The sequence below is a fragment of the Myxine glutinosa genome, chromosome 2 (assembly GCF_964187855.1).
Source record: "Myxine glutinosa chromosome 2, kmMyxGlut1.1, whole genome shotgun sequence".
Taxonomy (NCBI): domain Eukaryota; kingdom Metazoa; phylum Chordata; class Myxini; order Myxiniformes; family Myxinidae; genus Myxine; species Myxine glutinosa.
Genome location: NC_136262.1, coordinates 134,960,091 through 134,983,029, shown reverse-complemented (window position 1 = coordinate 134,983,029; position 22,939 = coordinate 134,960,091). Strand labels below are relative to the sequence as shown.

At 42.3% G+C, this 22,939-nt stretch overlaps 1 protein-coding gene across 2 annotated transcripts in view; it reads right to left on the bottom strand.

The window, feature by feature from the left end:
* RSPRY1 (ring finger and SPRY domain containing 1) overlaps positions 1-22,939 on the bottom strand; it is a 242,018-nt gene that overhangs the window by 107,376 nt on the left and 111,703 nt on the right. For both annotated transcript variants that reach the window (XM_078771686.1, XM_078771685.1), the window contains one exon: positions 19,644-19,710. In XM_078771686.1, coding sequence (XP_078627812.1) covers positions 19,644-19,710 — 67 coding nt within the window. The remainder of the gene's footprint in view (positions 1-19,643; positions 19,711-22,939) is intronic.

Here is a 22,939-nt window from a genome sequence, read left to right as displayed (position 1 = left end):
TCGCCGGCACGTCGGCGCTCGAATCGGCTCGCGATAAAATCCAACACGTCCTTTGTCGGGGTCGTCTGAACCAACCACGGGGCCTAGAAGGCTGGGACTGGTCTCAAAAGTTAGGTCTCGATCATATCTCGTAATGCTGGAAGCTGCACGTCTCTGTGATAATCTTGTGGACCATGACAAGAGATCGTGCGAGTCGCTCGCAACGGCTTCAAGCACTTCCGCATTCGACCATTTCATGAACGCCATACGCCCCGCCCATCAAAGCGCGTACGTATTAAACGAACATACAGTGGCCCATGTGTCGTCATTTGCGCATGCGCCAAAGTCTTTGCAGGAACATGAAGCATCGGAACAGCGCATTTGCGCATGCGCAAGAGTGAGAGTGAGAACCGCCTGTGCACCATTACGCTAACAGAAGCGCTGGCGCTGCGAAGCGCTAGAGGGAGCGCTGTGCTCCCTCCCTTCGATTCCCTCCCTCTTCTGCTAGCGCTTCTGCGCTAATACGCTAATTTTTAAACCCGAAGTTTTTTAAAATTTAAAGTGTGCTGTAGTTGCTCTGAGACGTACTGATTCCGAATATGCCTTTGGTTTTTCTCTGCGATGAGTAGTTCTCGAGTTATAAGAGGACAAACAAACAAACATACTTTACTGCTTTATATATATAGATATACAGTATATATACACGTATATATACAGGGTCCGGCTGGGAGGTGTGACGATTTTCAGAAAACGCGTACACAGTTATTTTTAGTCGAATTTCAATTTTTATTTTTTTTAAAGACTACATATATAATGCCATTTAATACACTGCAACAAAGACATTTAAAAAAATGTAATTCATGTTTGAATTGGGTATAACAATGCAAGTGGGGGGTCTAGCGCATGCGTCATGGCTGTTGGTTACTCGTTGTTAGGCGCCATTTCAGTAGCCATGGAGCTGTGGACGATTGAACATCGCGTCTTTGTTGTTGAGACGTTTATTCAAATGGGTAGTTCGGTGGTGCTTACACAGCGCAGATTTCGTACTCACTTCAATGTTGGTCGACGTGGCGCCGTTCCGTCTCGAAACACAATATTGAAGTGGGTAAAAAACTTCAGGACAACTGGATCTGTGAGGCCGGGAGCAGCTCGGGGAGGTGATCGAACCGTTAGGACCCCGGAAAACATCGAAAGGGTTCGACAAGCTGTGGAGGCCAGCCCTCGTCGGTCAGCGGTACGGCACGCTCGTGCTCAACGGATGTCAGACAGATCAGTTCGTCGAATTTTGCACTTGGACCTTCATTATCACGCGTACAAAATCATGGTGGTTCAAGAACTGCAGCAGAATGATTTCGTATGGCGGTTTACGTTCGCAGAAAGAATGCTGGAACTGCTGAGGGATGCTGCTGTGCTCAGAAATGCTGGAACTTTTCCACGCGTCTGCAAGAATGCTTGGGCAAGAACGGCCGCCATTTAGATGGTCATTTTTCAAACATGAATTACATTTTTAAAATGTCTTTGTTACAGTGTATTACATGGCATTATATATGTAGTCTTTAAAAAAAATAAAAATTGAAATTCGACTAAAAATAACTGTACGAGTTTTCTGAAAATCGTCACACCTCCCTGTATGTATATATATATATATATATATATATATATACACAAAGAATTAAGTTAAGCACCCCCCCCGTTTTTTTACAACCTCGCACATTACAAGTTTGTTGTCGTCAAAACAGTGTAATATACCCATGATATTGCTATATTTTCTGGAGAAGTGATATTATGGTCACATAAAAACATAACAATCATGCCGTTTTCAATATTTTATTCTGAATAATTTAAGGTGAAATTTTTTGGGAATTTTAGGCATATTTTCACCTCAATTTAAGTATGGAGCTATAGGTCCATCACGGACAGTGTGGATGACGTTTATGTTTTCTAACGTACAGTCATTGTTCTGAGAAGACCTCTAGCGATCTTTGCGTCAATAACGTGTGTAGGACCCACGTGATCGGATCACTGACTCAACCAATCACTTTTTTTCACTTTGATCACTCAATTTCATCAATGGATAATTGCTAATGTCATACCAATCATTATTTGATCTCACATACCTTAGAATATATGCCAATGTATACATATACACAAAGAATATATATTAGGGGGTGCTTACCTTAATTCGTTGTGTAGGGGTGCTTAACTTAATTCTTTGTGTATATATATATATATATATATATATATATATATATATATATATATATATATATAGATATATATACGTATATATATATATATATATATATATATATATATATATCTATATGTATATGTATGTCTATATATATATATATATATATATATATATATATATATATATATATACAGTAGTGACCCCTAATTCCGAACGCCCCTCATCTCGAACTACTCTAATTCCGAACCGTAAATTCGAGAAAATTTTGTCCCTAATTCCGAATGTATTTCTATAACCGAACCGCCAACATAGCGTTAGCGTCGTTCATATTTCCCGCCGCGAGCGTCGTTCATATTTCCAGTGCTGAAATTAGAGAACTGTGCTTCCATTGGTCTAAAACACAGGCCATTGTTGAAAAGTGGCACCCTAATAAAGCAGTGGTTAACAGGAGCATTAACTTGAAAAGTTAAGAAAAGTCGCCAACACCAGGCAACTTTGGAGAGGTGGTTCTCTAAAGAAAGCAAGCCTTGTGAGCCCCAACCCTCTACAAGTGGTGTTAAGAGACAAAGAGAGCAAACACCAGAAGCACAGTCATCTGATGTTAGCTTGGAAGGTGCCTCACCTTCCAAGCAATAAAACCCTCTCCCTCCTTCCTCCTCTCCAGCTTCCACATGCACCATCAGAACTCTCCACTAAGGTAAATGCAGTTATTTTCATGTTAGTACATTTATTTCTTTTTTTTTATTATTATTATTATTAGATATTTAGGGCAATTACTCATCTTATTTTACCTTGAATCATGTGTATTTGCAGTTAACAGTGTCTTGATAATGGGTTTTTGGGGTCCAGGAACGGATTAATTCACTTTCCATTATTTCTTATGAGGAAAATAGTTTCTAATTCCGAACTTTTCCCAATCCGAACTGCCGCTGGAACGAATTAAATTCGGATTTAGAGGTCCCACTGTATATATATATATATATATATATATATATATATATATATATATGTATGTATATGTATGTATGTATGTATGTATGTATGTATGTATGTATGTATGTATGTATGTGTGTGCGTGTGTGTGTGTGTGTGTATGTATGTATGTATGTATGTATGTATGTATGTATGTATGTATATATATATATATATATGTGTGTCACGCTACCAGATTCTTGTACCAGATGCGCTAATCATCTACTGGGTATAAACGCCGTTGAAAGGCGGCGCCACGTGTTTCACCGTTTTCGCTTCCGGATTGATCGTTTATCAGCAATAAACTTCCGTAAATATACCTTTATTGGACACAGTTTCGTCTTATATTTCACCCATCGACGGAAAAATATACGATCTTTCGTTCTATGACAGTGGCATTACCTGTTATGACCGTTGAAGCCTGAATTTTGCTTCGGACTCGACGGTCATTTTCCGCGATTCCGCGGCAACAGTCGCCTGGTGGCGCGCTAGTCACCACACGTGTTTGTTTAGATAATTATTAATGATACTGATATAATGAATAATACTGATACGTGACTGATAATTATCATTGAGTCATTATCTTGTGAGCCTAATTCACTAATGATTGAGACAGTCATCATAGTTTGTGCAATTGATAAGACCTGTACATGCTGCTCAGTGCTGTGCATCCAGTGTGCATGATATTTTATTCATATACTGGACAAAGAATATCGTTTACTGAACAATGCTGTACTTCTATGTACTTTGTGAATGTCTCAATCATTATAATGATTGAGACAGTCATCATAGTTTGTGCAATTGATAAGACCTGTACATGCTGCTCAGTGCTGTGCATCCAGTGTGCATGATATTTTATTCATATCCCTGGTGTTGGGCTAGCGGCTAGGGTGCCGGCTTAGGATCCTAGGATCCTGGGTTCGAATCTCGGTCGATCGCCGAATTAATGCCAGGGGGGTTGACTCAGCCTGTCATGCTTCCGAGGTCGGCTAATTGAGTACCAGTTCACTGGTAATTCCCTGTTTGTCGTTGAAGGCGGCAAAAAGGGTTGGCGTCAGGAAGGGCATCCGGCCGTAAAACATTGCTTCAAAAAGGGAACCAAAAAACAACAACTACCACGGTCCCCGAAAAGGCCAACCCCCGCTTTGCGGGGAAAAATGGCCTCTAAACGGTGGTTTATACTGGACAAAGAATATCGTTTACTGAACAATGCTGTACTTGTATGTACTTTGTGAATTAGGCTCACAAGATAATGACTTGACCTTTGAATCACACTTCTGGCTGCCAACTTAATATCCCGTGGGGTTTTCAAGTGTAAGTAGTTTGATGCCACATGCATTTCTTTTCCTTCATGGATAAGTCAAGCCTAGTGTACATACAACAACAACAACAACAACAACATGCATTTTAAAGGCCATTTTCCCGACAAGAGCGGGGATTAGCCTTGCGGTCCCCATGACAATCTTCTCCATTTTGCCCTATTTTCTGCATCTCTCCTTGTTAACCCCCTTGCCCGCATTTCTTCTTCCTCCATCTTTAGCCAAGTCTTTCTCGGTCTTCCCCGTCCTCTACCTCCTTCTACATTAATTTCCATCACTCTTCTCAACCAGTCACTTTCATCCTTCCTCAACACATGACCAAACCATCTCAACCTGTTCCTCTTCACAGCATCAATCACAGGCTCTATTCCCATCATCTTTCGCAATTCATCATTTGTCTTCCTCTCTCTCTCAACGATACTCCGCACATCCGTCAAACCATTCGCATTTCCACCCTTTCCAACCTTCGTTGCTGCTCGACGTTCATTACCCATGTCTCGCTCCCATAAATCATAACACTTCTCACACATGCAGCATACACCTTTCCCTTCAGCTTCAACGACACTCCCATCATCAGCACGCCACTCAGTTCCTGAAACTTCTTCCATGCACATCTCACTCTAGCAACCGTTGCCGAGTCTGATCCACCTTCTCCATTCAGCATGTCTCCGAGGTAGCAAAATGTTTTCACACCTTCCAGCTTCACGCCGTCTCCAAGATCCAACTCAACATTTCCTCCATCTGCAGCTCCCTCTCTGCTCACCTTACATTTGAATGTAGCTGCCACACTGGTTAATGACCCTCTCAGACCACTACATTTTTGATGAACCCACTCAGCGCACATTGTACATTGAATGGAGTTCACTCCGACACCCTTCCTACACACAGCACAGGGCCACTTCCCAGTACTTTCCACCTCACCACATTCTTTACCACTTGCCATCACCTTCGTCTTTCCGATATTCACCTTCAGACCTTTTGTCTCCATGTATTCCTTCCACTTGTTCATCTTTTCCTTCAGTCCATCCATACTTTCCACAATCAACACAAGATCATCTGCATACAACAACTCCCATGGTAAACCCTCCTTTACGTTCTGAGCCAGCACCTCCATCACAGCTACAAATAGTCGTGGACTTAGTACCGACCCCTGATGCACTCCCACCTTCACCTCAAACTCACCACTGTTCCCGCCCTTCGTCCTTAGAGCTGTGCGCGCTCTTTTGTACATTGCCATCACTACTCTGATCAACCATTCCTCCACTCCTAACTTCCTCAATGCCCATGTCAATACTTTGCGTGGACCCCTATCGAATGCTTTTCCAGATCAACAAACCCAAGAAACAACTTCTTCCTCTTCTCCATGTACTTCTCCTGCAACTGCCTCACAATGAAAAGCGCGTCTGTCGTTCCTCTTTCTGGCATAAATCCAAACTGCATTTCGTCGATCTTCACTTTCTTCCTTATCCTCCTCTCCAACACCCTTTCTAATACCTTCATTCCATGCTCCAATAACTTTATCGCTCGGTACGAGCCACACTCCAGAGGGTCACCTTTCCCCTTGTATAGAGGGACGAGGGTACTCAGTTCCCAATCCACTGGAATGTGCCCTTCTTTCACCACCAGATTACAGATCTCTGTCATTCTCTTCACACCCCAACTTCCTGCTGCCTTCAACATATCTCCCACAACTCCCGTCGGCCCTCCCGCTTTTCTACCCTTCATTGCTTTTATCGCTTCCTCAACTTCCTCAGTTATCTTCTCTGCCGGTCCTAAAACTGGGTTACTCTCTATGTTGCCATCCCATTCATTCTCTGTGTTCAACAGCATTTCCATATATCTTTTCCATCTTCCTTTAATTCCATCTGGGTCGACAACGATTTGTCCCACTTCATCCTTCAAGCATCTCACCCCCATCACATCACACCTCTCTTTCACTATCTGCTTTGCAATCCGGAATACTGCTCTCTGACCCTCTTCCAAATCCAAGTGTTCTCCGAACATTTTCCTACATGCCTCCTGCGCCTTTGCTACCTCTTTCTTTGCAGCCTTCCTGGCTGCCTTATAACTTTCATGCTCTGCTGTTTCTGCTCCCGTACCCTTCGCCATCTGCCACTCCTTGAACTTCTTCCTCTTCTCATCAATCCTCTTTCCAACTTCATCATCCCACCACCATGTTTCCGAGTGCCTCGGTGGTTCTTTTGTCCATCCACATACCTCACCAACGGCTCCCAACAGACTAGCTTTCATTGACATCCAACCACTTTCAAGCTCAACCACATCATCCTCGACCCTACTCAGCCTCTCTTGTAATGCCTCCCTTACTGTCACCTCTTTCAACCTCCACACCTTCATTCTCGGTTGGTACTTCACCCGCCGAGCTCTCCTCGCACCTTTCACCCTTATGTCGCAGACAACCAAGTGGTGCTGTGAAACAGCCTCCTCCCCCGGGATCACCTTTGTGTCCCGGAGGTGCCCCCTATCTCGCCTACGCACCATCAGGTAGTCAACGGTTGACTACTCTTGTACATACGTCTTGTAAATGGGACTTCACCAAACATGTGTGTGAAAATTCTATACATGTAGGCCTACTCGTCATTTTGCCTTGATATTTTGGCATGACAGCTTGGGCTAGCGTACAGATGGCGGGCGATGATTTACAGTATTTGTGTACAGTTGTAATGCAGATTATGCTTGAAGATTCAATGCAGATTATGCTGTACATAATAAATACAGCAGTATTAGAAGAAACATGTGCGTGTTTGTTTCCCATAAATTCCAATTAAAATCAGTGCTGGTCACAACTTATTTGCTCGGAAAAAAAGTGAAAAATACACAATATTGGCAAGGTGCTAAAAAAATAACTTGCACTCGGCCAATAACTCTTATGGTACTTTTATGGACTTTACTTGTCCAACATCATGCTTGAAAAAAACCTTTAAACCCTAGAAATTGATTCTGATTGTAAATTACTGGTTGGTATTTTTTGCGAAATTTTCTAGATTTCCTGGCATGAAAAGTTGAAAAACTTGACATTTTGGGGAACACATGAATATTTAAATTTTTGTTTTAATGAATTTGTAATTGCCCAATTTGACCAACCTGGCTATTTTATGAAGGTACAGGGTTGGTACTTTAATGCTGCAGGTATAACTCGAAATCCATAATTTGAGCATCTGGTACAAGAATCTGGTAGCGTGACACATATGTATATATATATATATATATATATATATATATATATATATATATATATGTGTGTGTGTGTCTGCATGTGTATGTATGTGTGTGTGTGTGTGTGTGTATACGTGTGTGTGTGTATGTATGTGTGCGTGTGTATACGTGTGTGCGTGTGTATACGTGTGTGTGTGTGTGTGTGTGTGTGTGTGTGTGTGTGTGTGTGTGTGTGTGTGTGTGTGTGTGTGTGGATGTATATAATGTGTATATATGTGTATATATATGTGTGTGTGTGTGTGTGTCTGTGTGTGTGTGTGTGTGTGTGTGTGTATGTATATATATATATATATATATATATATATATATATAAATATATATATATATATATATATATATATATATATATATATGTGTGTGTGTGTGTGTGTGTGTGTGTGTGTGTGTGTGTGTGTGTGTGTGTGTGTGTGTGTGTGTGTGAATAAGAGACAAAATTGTGAGGAACAGAAATGAAAAAACGAGATGTGTTTGTGTGTATGTGTATAGGTGTGTGTCTGTGTGTGTCTGTGTGTGTGTGTGTGTGTGTGTGTGTGTGTGTATATGTGTGTGGGTGTACGTGTGTGGGTGTAAGTGTGTAAGTGTGTACGTGTGTGGGTGTAAGTGTGTGGGTGTACGTGTGTGCATGTATGTGTGTGTATTTAAGTGTGTGGGTGTACGTGTGTTTGTGTGTGTATGTGTGTGTGGGTGCGCATGCACATGCATTCACATGTTATCAGAAGTAAATACATTGTGTAGATTACATCATTTGTGCATCTGATAAATTGCCAGTAACCATTTTGTGAAACTGAATGTGCACTGTGCAGGTGCAGCATCTAACTTAATATGTCGAAATGTCACACACGTCCATGCCCATGGGATTCCCACGGGTGACCCCACTAGTTTTATTATAAGCTAATACTCGATTGACTTGCTTCGAAAGATTATTATTGACTGACCTGCTTAGAAAGATAATAATAGATTTAATTGCTTCGAAAGATAATCATTGATTAACTTGCTTATAAATATAATTGATTTAATTGCTTAGAAATTTCGTAATTGATTGACTTGCTTTATATATATAAAAAATAACCACCTTCAGAGGCCATTTTTTCCCCGCAAGCGGGGGTTGGCCTTTTTCGGGGACCGTGGTTGTTGTTGTTTTTCGGTCCCCTTTTTGAAGCAATGTTTTACGGCCGGATGCCCTTCCTGCTGCCAACCCTTTTTGTCGCCTTTTACGACAAACAGGGAATTACCAGTGAACTGGTACTCAATTAGCCGACCTCGGAAGGATGACAGGCTGAGTCAACCCCCCTGGCGTTAATTCAGCGATCGACCGGGATTCGAACCCAGGATCCTAGGATCCTAAGCCGGCACCCTAGCCGCTAGCCCAACACCAAAAAAAAAAAACAAAAAAAAAACCACCTTTAGAGGCCATTTTTCCCCGCAAGCGGGGGTTGGCCTTTTTCGGGAACTGTGGTTGTTGTTGTTTTTCGGTCCCCTTTTTGAAGCAATGTTTTACGGCCGGATGCCCTTCCTGACCCCAACCCTTTTTGCCGCCTTTAACGACAAACAGTCGACAAAAATTGAGACAACTCAATTTGCCGACCTCGGAAGGATGACAGGCTGAGTCAACCCCCCTGGTGTTAATTCAGCGATTGACCGGGATTCGAACCCAGGATCCTAGGATCCTAAAGCCGGCACCCTAGCCGCTAGCCCAACACCAGAAAGATAATAATCGATTTACTTGCTTTGAAAGATAATAATTGATGTACTAATCAATTATTATTATCTTCTTTCGAAATTGCTTCGAAAGATAATAATTGATTTACTTGCTTATAAATATAATTGATTTAATTGCTTAGAAATATAGTAATTGATTGACTTGCTTTGAAAGATAATAATCGATTTACTTGCTTTGAAAGATAATAATTGATGTACTTCCTTGGAAAGATAGTAATCGATTTCATTCCTTAGAAAGATCATAATTGATGTACTTCTTTGGAAGGATAGTAATCGATTTACTTGCTTGGAAAGATAATAATTGATTTACTTGCTTGGAAAGATAGTCATCGATTTACTTGCTTGGAAAGATAGTAATTGATTTACTTGCTTGGAAAGATAGTAATCGATTTCATTGCTTAGAAAGATAATAATTGATGGACTTCCTTGGAAAGATAATAATTGATTTACTTGCTTGGAAAGATAGTAATTGATTTCATTGCTTAGAAAGATAATAATTGATGGACTTCCTTGGAAAGATAATAATCGATTTACTTGCTTGGAAAGATAGTGATTGATTTACTTGCTTGGAAAGATAATAATTGATGTACTTCCTTGGAAAGATAGTAGTCGATTTCATTCCTTAGAAAGATAATAATTGATGTACTTCCTTGGAAAGATAGTAATCGATTTACTTGCTTGGAAAGATAATAATTGATGTACTTCCTTGGAAAGATAGTAATCGATTTCATTGCTTAGAAAGATAATAATTGATGTACTTCTTTGGAAGGATAGTAATCGATTTACTTGCTTGGAAAGATAGTAATTGATTTACTTGCTTGGAAAGATAGTAATCGATTTCATTGCTTAGAAAGATAGTAATCGATTTCATCGCTTAGAAAGATAGTAATCGATTTCATTGCTTAGAAAGATAATAATTGATTTACTTCCTTGGAAAGATAGTAATCGATTTCATTGCTTAGAAAGATAATAATTGATGTACTTCTTTGGAAGGATAGTAATCGATTTACTTGCTTGGAAAGATAGTAATTGATTTACTTACTTGGAAAGATAGTAATTGATTTACTTGCTTGGAAAGATAGTAATCGATTTCATCGCTTAGAAAGATAATTGATTTACTTGCTTGGAAAGATAGTAATCGATTTCATTGCTTAGAAAGATAATAATTGATGGACTTCCTTGGAAAGATAATAATCGATTTAATTGCTTAGAAAGATAATAATTGATGGACTTCCTTGGAAAGATAGTAATCGATTTACTTGCTTGGAAAGATAGTAATCGATTTCATCGCTTCGAAAGATAATTGATTTACTTGCTTGGAAAGATAATAATTGATGGACTTCCTTGGAAAGATAGTACTCGATTTCATTGCTTAGAAAGATAATAATTGATGTACTTCCTTGGAAAGATAATAATTGATTTACTTGCTTGGAAAGATAGTAATTGATGTACTTCCTTGGAAAGATAGTAATCGATTTACTTGCTTAGAAAGATAGTAATTGATGTACTTCCTTGGAAAGATAGTAATGGATGTACTTCCTTGGAAAGATAGTAATCGATTTCATTGCTTAGAAAGATAATAATGGATGTACTTCCTTGGAAAGATAATAATTGATTTACTTGCTTAGAAAGATAATAATGGATGTACTTCCTTGGAAAGATAATAATTGATTTACTTGCTTGGAAAGATAGTAATTGATGTACTTCCTTGGAAAGATAGTAATCGATTTACTTGCTTAGAAAGATAGTAATTGATGTACTTCCTTGGAAAGATAGTAATGGATGTACTTCCTTGGAAAGATAATAATTGATGTACTTCCTTGGAAAGATAATAATGGATGTACTTCCTTGGAAGGATAGTAATTGATTTACTTGCTTGGAAAGATAATAATGGATGTATTTCCTTGGAAAGATAGTAATTGATGTACTTCCTTGGAAAGATAATAATGGATGTACTTCCTTGGAAAGATAGTAATTGATGTACTTCCTTGGAAAGATAATAATTGATTTACTTGCTTGGAAAGATAGTAATTGATGTACTTCCTTGGAAAGATAGTAATCGATTTACTTGCTTGGAAAGATAGTAATTGATGTACTTCCTTGGAAAGATAGTAATCGATTTACTTCCTTGGAAAGATAGTAATTGATTTACTTCCTTGGAAAGATAATTGATTTACTTCCTTGGAAAGATAGTAATTGATTTACTTGCTTGGAAAGATAGTAATCGATTTCATCGCTTCGAAAGATAATTGATTTACTTGCTTGGAAAGATAATAATTGATGTACTTCCTTGGAAAGATAGTGATCGATTTCATTGCTTAGAAAGATAATAATTGATGAACTTCCTTGGAAAGATAATAATTGATTTACTTGCTTAGAAAGATAATAATGGATGTACTTCCTTGGAAAGAAAATAATTGATTTACTTGCTTGGAAAGATAGTAATTGATGTACTTCCTTGGAAAGATAGTAATCGATTTACTTGCTTAGAAAGATAGTAATTGATGTACTTCCTTGGAAAGATAGTAATGGATGTACTTCCTTGGAAAGATAATAATTGATTTACTTGCTTGGAAAGATAGTAATTGATGTACTTCCTTGGAAAGATAGTAATCGATTTACTTGCTTAGAAAGATAGTAATTGATGTACTTCCTTGGAAAGATAGTAATGGATGTACTTCCTTGGAAAGATAATAATTGATGTACTTCCTTGGAAAGATAGTAATTGATGTACTTCCTTGGAAAGATAATAATGGATGTACCTCCTTGGAAAGATAATAATCGATTTACTTGCTTGGAAAGATAGTAATTGATGGACTTCCTTGGAAAGATAGTAATCGATTTCCTTGCTTGGAAAGATAATTGATTTACTTGCTTGGAAAGATAGTAATCGATTTCCTTGCTTGGAAAGATAATTGATTTACTTGCTTGGAAATATAGCAATTGATTTACTTACTTGGAAAGATAGTAATCGATTTCATTGCTCAGAAAGAAGATAATCTATTTACTTGCTTGGAAAGATAAATAATTGATTTACCTGCTTGGAAAGATAGTAATTGATTGACTTGCTTGGAAAGATAGTAATCGATTTCATTGCTTATAAATATAATAATTGATGTACTTCCTTGGAAAGATAGTTATCAATTTACTTGCTTGGAAAGATAGTAATCAATTTACTTGCTTGGAAAGATAGTAATTGATCTACTTGCTCAGAAAGACAATAATTGATTTACTTGCTTAGAATGATAATTATTGATCGACTTGCTTGGAAAGATAATAATTGATTTACTTGCTTAGAATGATAATTATTGATCGACTTGCTTGGAAAGATAATAATTGATTTACTTGCTTAGAAAGATAATAATTAATTAATTTTCTTGAAAAACAAACAAACTGCTTTTTAAGGCCATTTTTCCCTGTTAGAGCGGGGGTTAGCAATGCGGGACCCATGGCAATCATCATGGTTCCCTTTTTGAGGCAATGTTTTCATGGCCGGAAAGCTAATAAATTGATTTGGTGTACCTATTCTAAATCAGGGTACACACCGGCATGTTTATCCCAGCAAGCTGGTACTCAATTTGCCGACCTCAGAAGGATGACAGGCTGAGTCAACCCCCCTGGCATTAATTCAACGATCGACCGGATTTCGAAATGAGTATCCTAGGATCCCAAGCCAGCACCATAACAGCTAAACCAACACCAGGCTGCTACTTTCTTGGAAAGCTAATAATTTTTGGGTTTTTTTGTACACAAAATCGAGGCTCTTGAAAGAGCTAACATTTATCACACAAACAAATCAAACAGACAAACAAACAAAGTATATAAAAAGGGGAGCGGTAGACAAGATGGGGAGAGAAGGGGAAGCACATAAACACAACATTTGAGAGCAGGGACATCGGGAATGTGTGGGAGGGAGAGGGCTTGGGGGTAGGCGGCATGGGAAGGGGGGTGGGAGAAGTATAAACACAAGGACACCAAGGACTTCCAGGAAAGAAGTTGGTATTTCAAAAAAGTGGATTTGGGGTGAAATTAGCAGGGGTAGAAAAGATCAAGGTTTTGGATGGGGGAAGATAAGAGATGGTGGTGAACAGCTGTTTTAAAGACCTGAAGGGAGGAGTGGGATTGAAGAGAGTGAGGGAGTTTGTTCGAGAGGCAGGAGAAAAGAGGAATGAAGGAGTGAAGGTGAGCAGAGAGTCTACGATTTTGGAAGTTTAACCATCAGAGGGTTGCTGGCAGATCTTGTGCGACCTGTAGGAATATTTGGGGGACAGAGCACAGAGAGAGCTGGGGGAGCAAGGCCGGAGAGGAGTCGGTAGAAGACAGAAAGACCACCTACCTGCCTGCGGTGAATGAGTGAAAGGCCCTCAGAGATAGCTTCATCGCGGGAGATTCCAATGATTTTGAAAACTTTGGATTCAACAGCGTGAAGCCGAGCCAGGTGTGAGGCAGGAGCACCAGCCCATAGGGGAGAACAGTATTCCATTGAGCTGCGGATGAAAGCCTTGTATGTGGTGAGGAGCTCAGGTGTGCCGACGAAGGACTTCACACGACGGAGGATGCCCAGTCGGCGACTGGCTTTGGAGGCCAGCTTGGAAATGTGGTTTTCCCAAGAAAGATCATGGCAGATAGTGAGACCCAAAAGCTTGAGCGACAGAACTTCTTGGAGAGGATTGTTGAGAAAGTAGATGGGAGGGTTGTCCAGTCGATCTTTTCGGAGAGACATAGTAAGAGAGTGAGATTTGTCAGGATTGAAAGACATGTTCCACTTGTTTGACCAGTCTGTGATTTTGTCCAGGTCTTCAGAGAGTGAGGAGGCTGCAGACTGCCGATCTGAGGGAAGAGGAATGGAGCGGCAGAGAGTGGAGTCATCAGCAAAGAGATAGAGAGGATTTTCCAGAGAGTCGGAGAGATCATTGATAAAGACCAGAAAAAGCACAGGGCCCAGCACACTTCCTTGGGGAACTCCAGCCTGAACAGGAAGGGGAGATGAGAGAAATCCATTCAGGGCCACACGTTGACTACGACCAGAGAGGAAGTCCGCAAGCCATGCATGGAGATTTCCATGGATACCATAGGAGGAGAGTTTGGTGAGCAGAGCTGGGTGCCAGACCGTATCAAAGGCCCGTGATATGTCAAGGGAGACAGCTCTGATTTCCTGTTTGGCATTGAGGACCTCCATCCATTGTTGAGACAGCAGAAGCAGCATGTCCAGAGTAGAGTGACCTGGTCTGAAACCAAATTGATGATCAGAGATCAAGCCATTGGAGAAGAGGAAAGATTTCATATCCGAAGCAATGATGGATTCCATGACTTTGCTGATAATTGGGAGCAGGCTGATTGGTCTGTAGTTGCAAGGATCTGTTTTTGCACCTTTTTTGTGTAAAGCGGTAATGTTAGCTGATTTCCAGGATGCTGGCAGATGACCTTGAGCAAAAGATAGGGTGAAAAGAACAGAGAGAGGGTGACATAGAGCGGCAGAGTAGGATTTTAGGACCCGTGGGCTGATGCCGTCTGGTCCAGTTGCAGAATCAGAGTCGAGGTTTGACAAAAACTCCTCCACCTTGTCAGGAGAGAAGGACACAGAGTCCAGGAGCAGTTGGGTTCGACTGGGAAAGGTGGGAACTGAGAGAGATGGGTTTGGGACTAAGGATTTTGAGGCGAACACAGAGTTGAGGCATTCGGCTTTGTCACGTGCGATGTCAACTGTGTGGCCATTTGAGGTAAGGGAGGGGATGGAGGGGGCACAAACACCAGAAATGGATTTGACCAGACGCCACCAGGATTTGGAGGAAGGAGACAGGTTTGAGAGTTCATTCTTGAGTGAGGAGAGATAGTGCTTCCTGGCACTCCTGAGGGTAGACACACACTTGTTCCGAGCTTGGTGGAAGGAACTGAGATTGCCTTCAGTTGGATTAGCCTTCCAAGAGGCAAAGGCAAGTTCTTTCAGGGCAACTGCCTCACCACAATATTCAGTGTACCATGGACGGGAGGAAGGGTAAGACAATTGAAGGCGAGATGGGATAAATCTGTGCATGAGAGAGATCAGTTTGCTATGGAAGAATTCCCAGGAAGAATTGATGTCAGAGGCAGTGGAGATGGGAGACCAATCCAGACGATTGATGGCTGCTTGAAGACCGTCCCAGTCGGCCTGAGTGAAATGCCAGACTCGTCGACGCTGAGGAGGCTCTCTGAGAATGGCCAGAGAGATGTCCACTTTGACAAGCACATGATCAGAAGAACCGATTGGAGCAGAAGAAGAGCAGCAGACATTAGCAGGGAAGTTTGTCATAACCAAGTCGAGAAGAGAAGATACTCCATTGGCTGAGATCCGGGTCGGAAAATTGACAGATTGTGTCAATCCCAGTGAGTCACAGAAGTCCTTTGCTGAGGTGCCATGACTGGTGAGAGAGGAACCCACACCCAACCAGGTGGCATGATGACAGTTGAAGTCACCACATATGAGGAAGAGAGAGTTGGGATGAGTGGATAGAAGTTGGTCCATGTTGTCAGACAGTGAAATGTAGATGGAGTAATCACTGTTTGGGGGACGGTACAGAACACATATGAACAAAAGGTGGGAGCGGAGAGGAAGCCGTAACCAGAGGTACTCCTGCGGGTGAGGAGGAAAGAGGGCAGTGCAAGGAGAGTGAGGAAGAGAGTTTTTGACAAAAATAGCCACCCCACCACCAGGCCGAGGCTCAGGTCTATCATACCGGAGGAGGGAGTAACCAGGAAGAGATATTAAGGAATCAGAGACATCTTGAAGGAGGAAAGGGTAAATCAGTATCAGTCTTAAAGAAAAACAGCGTGTTGTAATATACCACTGAATAAAACACAGAAGGGGAAAGGTTAAACATATTTAAACTGTTAAGCAGATCAAGTCTGGATTGTCAGAAGCAACCTGTATGGAGAGATCAGTCAGGTTTGAGCGAAGGCCCCGGATGTTTGAGGTCCATACCGTTAATGAAGAGAGAGGGGGAGCATCGGGTACAGGACAGGGGAGGGGAGGAGTAGGGTAAGATGAAGGATGAGAGGGGGAGGTAGGGAGAGCAGTTGATAGTGTGTTAGATGTTGCAGAAGAGTTCCAAGAAAGGGAAGGATGAGGAGGATGAAAGGTTTGATGGTGAAGGGATGAGGCACAGTGAGGGGTTGTTTGAGGGGGGGCAGAGGAAAGTAGAAGGTTTGGGGGGGTGGAGGTATGAGATAGAAGGGAGACGAAGTGGGGAGGAGGCAGCTTGGAGGAGGAGGGGGGAGGAGGGAGAATTGGAGAGGAATGGTATATGGGGGGAGAATTGAATGGGAGGGATTGGGGGGGAGTTTTGAAGGCGAGGAGTGAGGGGGGAGTTTAGGAGGGGAGGGGCAAGGGGGGAGTTTTGGAGGGAAGGGGCAAGGGGAAAGTTTAGAAGTGGAGGGGCAAGTTTAGGAGTGTAGGGGCAAGGGGGGGGATTTGGAGGGGAGGGGCAAGGGGGGAGTTTAGGAGGGGAAGGGCAAGGGGGGAGATCAGGAGTGGAGGGGCAAGGGGGGGGATTAGGAGGGGAGGGGCAAAGGGGGAGTTTAGGAGGGGAGGGCAAGGGGGGAGTTCAGGAGTGGAGGGGCAAGGGGGGAGTTTAAGAGTGGAGGGGCAAGGGGGTAGTTTAGGAGTGTAGGTGCAAGGGGGGGGATTTGGATGGGAGGGGCAAGAGGGGAGTTTAGAAAGTGGATGATTAATGAAAGACGAACATCTATCTATAATTCCAGTAATCTCTGTGTGTCTGTGTGTCTGTGTGTTTGTCTGTGACCGCTGTTTCTCGACAACCACGGGTCCGATATACTTTAAACTTGCCAGGTATATTGCTGGGGACCCGAGGATGTGCCTTTTCAAGGTTTTAAATTAATCGGACAAGTACTTACCGAGCTATGTCCAAAAAACGCTTCAACCAACCAGAGAGCAGCGAGCTATCACGTGTGCCGAACGTGGCGATCAGACTCTACCTCGGACGGCACATTTGAGAGCGTATTCATTTATTTCACGTTGGAAAACTATGTTGCCGTTAAACTATGTTTTAAAACGAATTCAAACTGCGATTAAATTAAAACGATTCATCGTAACTGCGACGATTTGCGAACTTCCGGACAGTGAAGACTTCACTTCCGGCAGCCAATCACAGAACGCTTTGTTGCGTAGGCGTGGCCGATGTGAGAACGAGCGGAGCTGAGCGCGTTACGAGCTGACCGCCATTACGGTACGGTTCGTAATTCGATTTCTTCCGGAGAAAATAATAATTTCTCGATTTCATATGCGCATTATTTCTCCCAATTCAGTCAGAGCGAAGGGCGGAAGCGAAGAGCGTTGTTTTTTTTGTTTACGGGCGTACGGGCGGGGTAGAGCGTACGGGTAGCGTTTTTTTTTTTTTTTGGCAAGGAACGGGCACCCACGTACGGGCAATGCCCTAGTTGATAACAAATTGGGTTTGTTGTGATTTTCAAGTTAGCAATCCGATTCAGAACGATGGAGGAGGGATGGAATGAATGTGAATTTAGACCATGTAGTGAGGGTAGTATAAGGGTAGAGACCATGTAGTATAAGATATTGAATTTCTTTTTTTTGAAGTGGAATGAGTTGGAGAGGAAATTGAGAAAAGCCTTTTAAATAGGAAGAAAAACAGCGTGTTGTAATATACCACTGAATAAAACACAGAAGGGGAAAGGTTAAACATATTTAAATAATATTTAAACAGAACTGTGAACAATCTTATATGCACAAAAATACCAACGGGGGGAGAGCCGAGAGGGACCACCACGAGTCACATGAACAGGGCAAACGGTGGATGGCAAGGAGATAATGGGGGCGGGGCGAACAGCACACCTGGACAGAAAATACAGGATGAGACAACAGTTCACGTGGAGAAAATAAAATAAATGTTTTTGTTTTTTTTGTTTTTTTTGGGGGGGGGGGTGGGGATTTAGAACGTTAGACAGAGTATTATGTTCGGGGTAGAAGGGAAAAAACCAAGAGCCAAGCAAAACACGCTTAAGTTAACAAAACACCGACGGGGGTACAACTACAAGGCCACACACGAGGAGCAGAACACGATTAATTAATTACGAGTTACAGGATATTCAAACCAAAACTAACTATAATCAAACAATATCGCATGGACGATAAAATAACGAGTTGAAATTTGACAATCTATCTGGGGAAATGGGGGAGAAACACGTGGTCGAAGAATGAACGAACGAATAAGAATGAATAAACGAATGAGCACAGAGTAGGTAATGTCTTTTTTTTTTGTTTTTTTGAGTTGAGATTTACATAAGGAAGTAGGCTTTGGGGTGGAAAGACTGCGAAAACAGAGAACGAAAGTTATTGGATCACAAACGACAGACCGCTGAGAGAAAAACAAAGCCTCAAGGTTGTACAGTGTACACTGTACAAGGCCTCAAGACGACACGAATTAACACGATTTTCAATACAGGTATGAAATATTTGCACCGAAAATCTTTGTCGGGACAATATACGTACATACACTATAAAATAAATACAGTTTTAACGAAAATACAAAAGGGGAACAATTACTTAACTTCGATTTCGATGGAGAGCGTGTGGAGCTGCGAAAAAACGAACCCTCGCCAGCAAGACCGGAAACGGAAGAAAACTTGCTTGGAAAGTTAATGTTAGATTTACTTAGAATAAAAATTTGCGTCCATTTAGTCTTAAAGATGGCCCATCTTTCTGAGATGGAGTAAGAAGGAGGACCTGGAGCTTTAATGTCATGGTTTCAACGGCACTACAACAGGAACCCTTTAGAATAAAGCATGACAAACATGGGAGGAACACACAAACAACAACAACCACACCCACAGCCACAGCAACAACGATTACATGCCATTAAATATCCTTTTTTCCTGTGTTTTACTTCATTTTACATACTCTTTGAGACAGATCGATATGCAATATGTTTGTGAAGTATAACATGCCATCTTTTGTTGAAACATATCTGCAGTGACATATTGGCATGGCTAGTAGTAACAATAATAAAAAAAACATTTCTGTTACAGTCACTAAAATGCTTAATAACCCTTGAATGCTCTAACACTGGCTGAATATAAATATCCAAAAAGCAGGTAAAATTCCAAGTTGGGAGACTTGAAATAATTATTGCAATAATAAGTAAATGGAATAATCAATTATATTAACATTTTGTATGCATTTGACATTACCGATTATTGGAGTTCAAAGCACTTACTAGTTTGTGCAAACTTTTCCAGGGCGATGAGGGAAAATAGCATGACTGCAGGATGTGACTGGATGCTCTGGGTGGGTGACAGTACATAGAGTCACAGGAGGAAAGGCTGATGAAAGAGATTTATCAAAATTAATACCTCTCCTCCCCCAAGACCACACCTTTCTTTCTTACACCTCCCTCCATTGCCTATTTACATCTCAACCCCATTGATATTTTTTTTAAATTAAATAAAAACATTTGTATCCCTTCAATACAATGATCACATGTGACCAAGAGTGGAGCTTGTACATAAATATCATGTAGGACCAAGACATTAGTAGACACCATGCTGATTATTATATCGTGAACTAGCTGAATGCACCCAGCGTTGCCTGGGTTCTTTTTCAATGAATTTAATCTTCTGTACATAGGTCTGACGTGAGCCCAGTATCAGTTAGTGCCCAACGATTCCTTGTTCTTTCTTCTGTCGGGCCCCTGCGAGAGAGAATTTTGAAAGCATGTGTTGCAATCAGTCAGATATTCCGATGAAGTGCATAAGTTGTACTTCAAGATAATTTTGAAAGAAGAAGTAGATTTATTGCGAAATGGGCCCAGGCCGGCAAAGGCGGCCTCGACAGGTCTCGCCACCTAGCCTATAACCTTCCCGGGGCCCGTCCCGACATTTTTTGTTTCAGAGGTTACCGCCTATCTTTCATCGTTCAGGAGATTAGCGCGTGCTGACAAACAAACAAACAAAAACTTTCTTTTATATATATAGAAGGTAGAAGATAGATATAGAAGACGAGCCGAAAGCACCCGGCGTTGCCAAGGTTCTTTTTGAATGAATTTACTACTAGAATTCAGCTTTTACTCACGGCCGTAGAAGATTGACTACTATCATTCAGCTCAGCTTTTAATTGCGAAATGAGCCCAGCCAGGCCGAAGCGGCCTCGCCACCGAGCCTATAGCCTTCCCGGGGCCCGTCCCGACATTTTTAGTTCTTTTTGAATGAATTTACTACTATAATTCAGCTTTTACTCGTGGCCATAGAAGATTGACTACTATAATTCAGCTCAGCTTTTAATTGCGAAATGAGCCCAGCCTGGCTGAGGCGGCCTCGACCGGCCTCGCCACCTAGCCTAAAACCTTCCCAGGGCCCGTCCTGACATTTTTTGTTTCAGAGGTTTCCTCCTATCTTTCACCATTCAGGAGATTAGCGCGTGCAGACAAACAAACAAACAAACAAAAACTTTCTTTTATATATATTGTTATGTCTGGGGGTAAAGCAATATCTAGAGCTAGGTAGATCTGTATAGGTAGGTATTCGACTGTCGCGATAGGGAACACTTCCTGTAATAAGTCCATGTTTAGGCGTTTTGTCGGTTAAGGTGTATAATTGTGAATCTACCAGGAGATTCGTGTGTTAGTTAGTGTAGGGGTTAATCAGTAGAGCCCTTGTATGTCTCACCTAGTAGTCAAACCTTTGTCCATTATGGCACTGCAGACGACATAAACATTAGTTAGGACCTTTAGTACAACACTAAATGACGCCTTTCCCCCCTGACATGACTTAGCAAGAAATCAGGCTGGAACACCGCCACAATTGGCCGCCACCATTTACACCTCCGAGAGGCCTACCCACCTCGCATTACACGTGCTGTGACCACGGAGTCGGGGACGGGAGTGGCAGTGGCGCAGTGGGCATGCCCCTGGACAAGCCGGGGGAGGCTCTGATTGGCTGAGGAGTGTGCCAATGCTGACGTCATCGGCAGAGATATTACCGAGGGCCGGACGCCATTTTCGGCAGTCAAGAGTTGAGATGAGCCAGTAGAGAGTTCAGCACGTTGAGTGAGGTCTGAGTCGAGAGTTTGTGTGCACCCGAGTCGAGTTGAGATCCTGAGTTCAGTTGAGAGAGGCAGTCCGGAGAGTTGGATCCCGAGTTGAGATCCTGAGTTCAGCACGAGCTGAGTGAGCATCGGACGACTTTGCTGGCAGTTGGATCAGGGGTTCGGGTTGAGCGCAGAGAGCCCAAGCAGTGCGCAGTTCAAGTGCAAAGCCCGAGTCCGGTTTGAGCAGTAGGTTTGAGACGCGGCAGGACGTTGGTCCGAATCGACCTCGTGTGGAGCCGCGAGCCTGCGTGGGACGCATGGCGCTTGGAACGAGACCTTGTGGGACTTGGAGCGAGGGACCTCGTGGTGTGCGATCGGGCCGGAAGGAGCGGTGTTGGACGGCAGCCACCAAGACGACAAAGACAAGATAAGGCCGAGCTCTGCGTACACTTGACATAGAAGACGTTTCTTTTTGTTAATTCATATTCCCCCGTTTTGTATTTGAGGTCTTGTGTGCGGGATCCCGATTAGGATATTTATTACCGGCGCGTGCTTTTTCCTGTCCTTGCCCTTTTCCTGAATAAATCCTGATATTATTTTTGTACATATATCTGAACGCAGTTTACCGGGTGTGCGTTCCCCTCCATTCCGCGCGATCAAGGGTTTTAGGTGTTGATTTTGGAATCCGCTATTGAGCTTCCGCCTCAGGAGTTAAAGCCTCGTGATCGGAATCGCAAACTTTGGTGTTAATCGGAGTTGCGTGACATTTGGTGACAGGTAGTAGGGATTCGAACCCGTCGGACATTTTTTTTTTTTTGTTCGCGGAAAGACATCGACACGGTCGGGCATACATCGCGCCCGACGTTCGAACGCAATTTTTTTTTATAGTCGAGGCGGAGAAATTTGATCGTCGATTGGACATACGGAGCGCGATATCGCGTCTTCGACAAATTTAAATTGTATTTTTTTTGGAATTAAAATAAATACGCGCGCGGGGAACGATCTTCCGGAAAGCGGATGTCGGAGATTGACGAGATGGAGGTACGTAGCGAGGCCACCGTCAGCGTAGGGAGTGAGCCGAAAATAGGAGAATTAGATGTAGAGGTGAGCCTCGGAACCTCCCCCGTCCCGAGCACCAACTTATCCCCCTCCCCTACCGGGGAGCCGGGAACAAGTGGGACGGCCCCCATGGACACCCAGGCCTTAATGCAAATTATGGAGCGATTGGGAAATCAAATGGGGGCCGATAGTGAACGAATGGGTGAGCGGTTGGAAAATAAAATGGAGGGAATGAGTAAGGAGATGGGAGAAATGAAAAACAAAATGGAGTCACAGGGGAATGAATGTAGGGAAGGAATGAAGGAAATGAGTGACAGTTTGAAGGAACAAACGACTAAATTGAGTGAAGGACGAACGAATGGTGCCGACGGGGCTCAGGAGCCGGGAATGGCAAAATTGGGAATTGCAGTGGGAACGGCATGTGTAGAG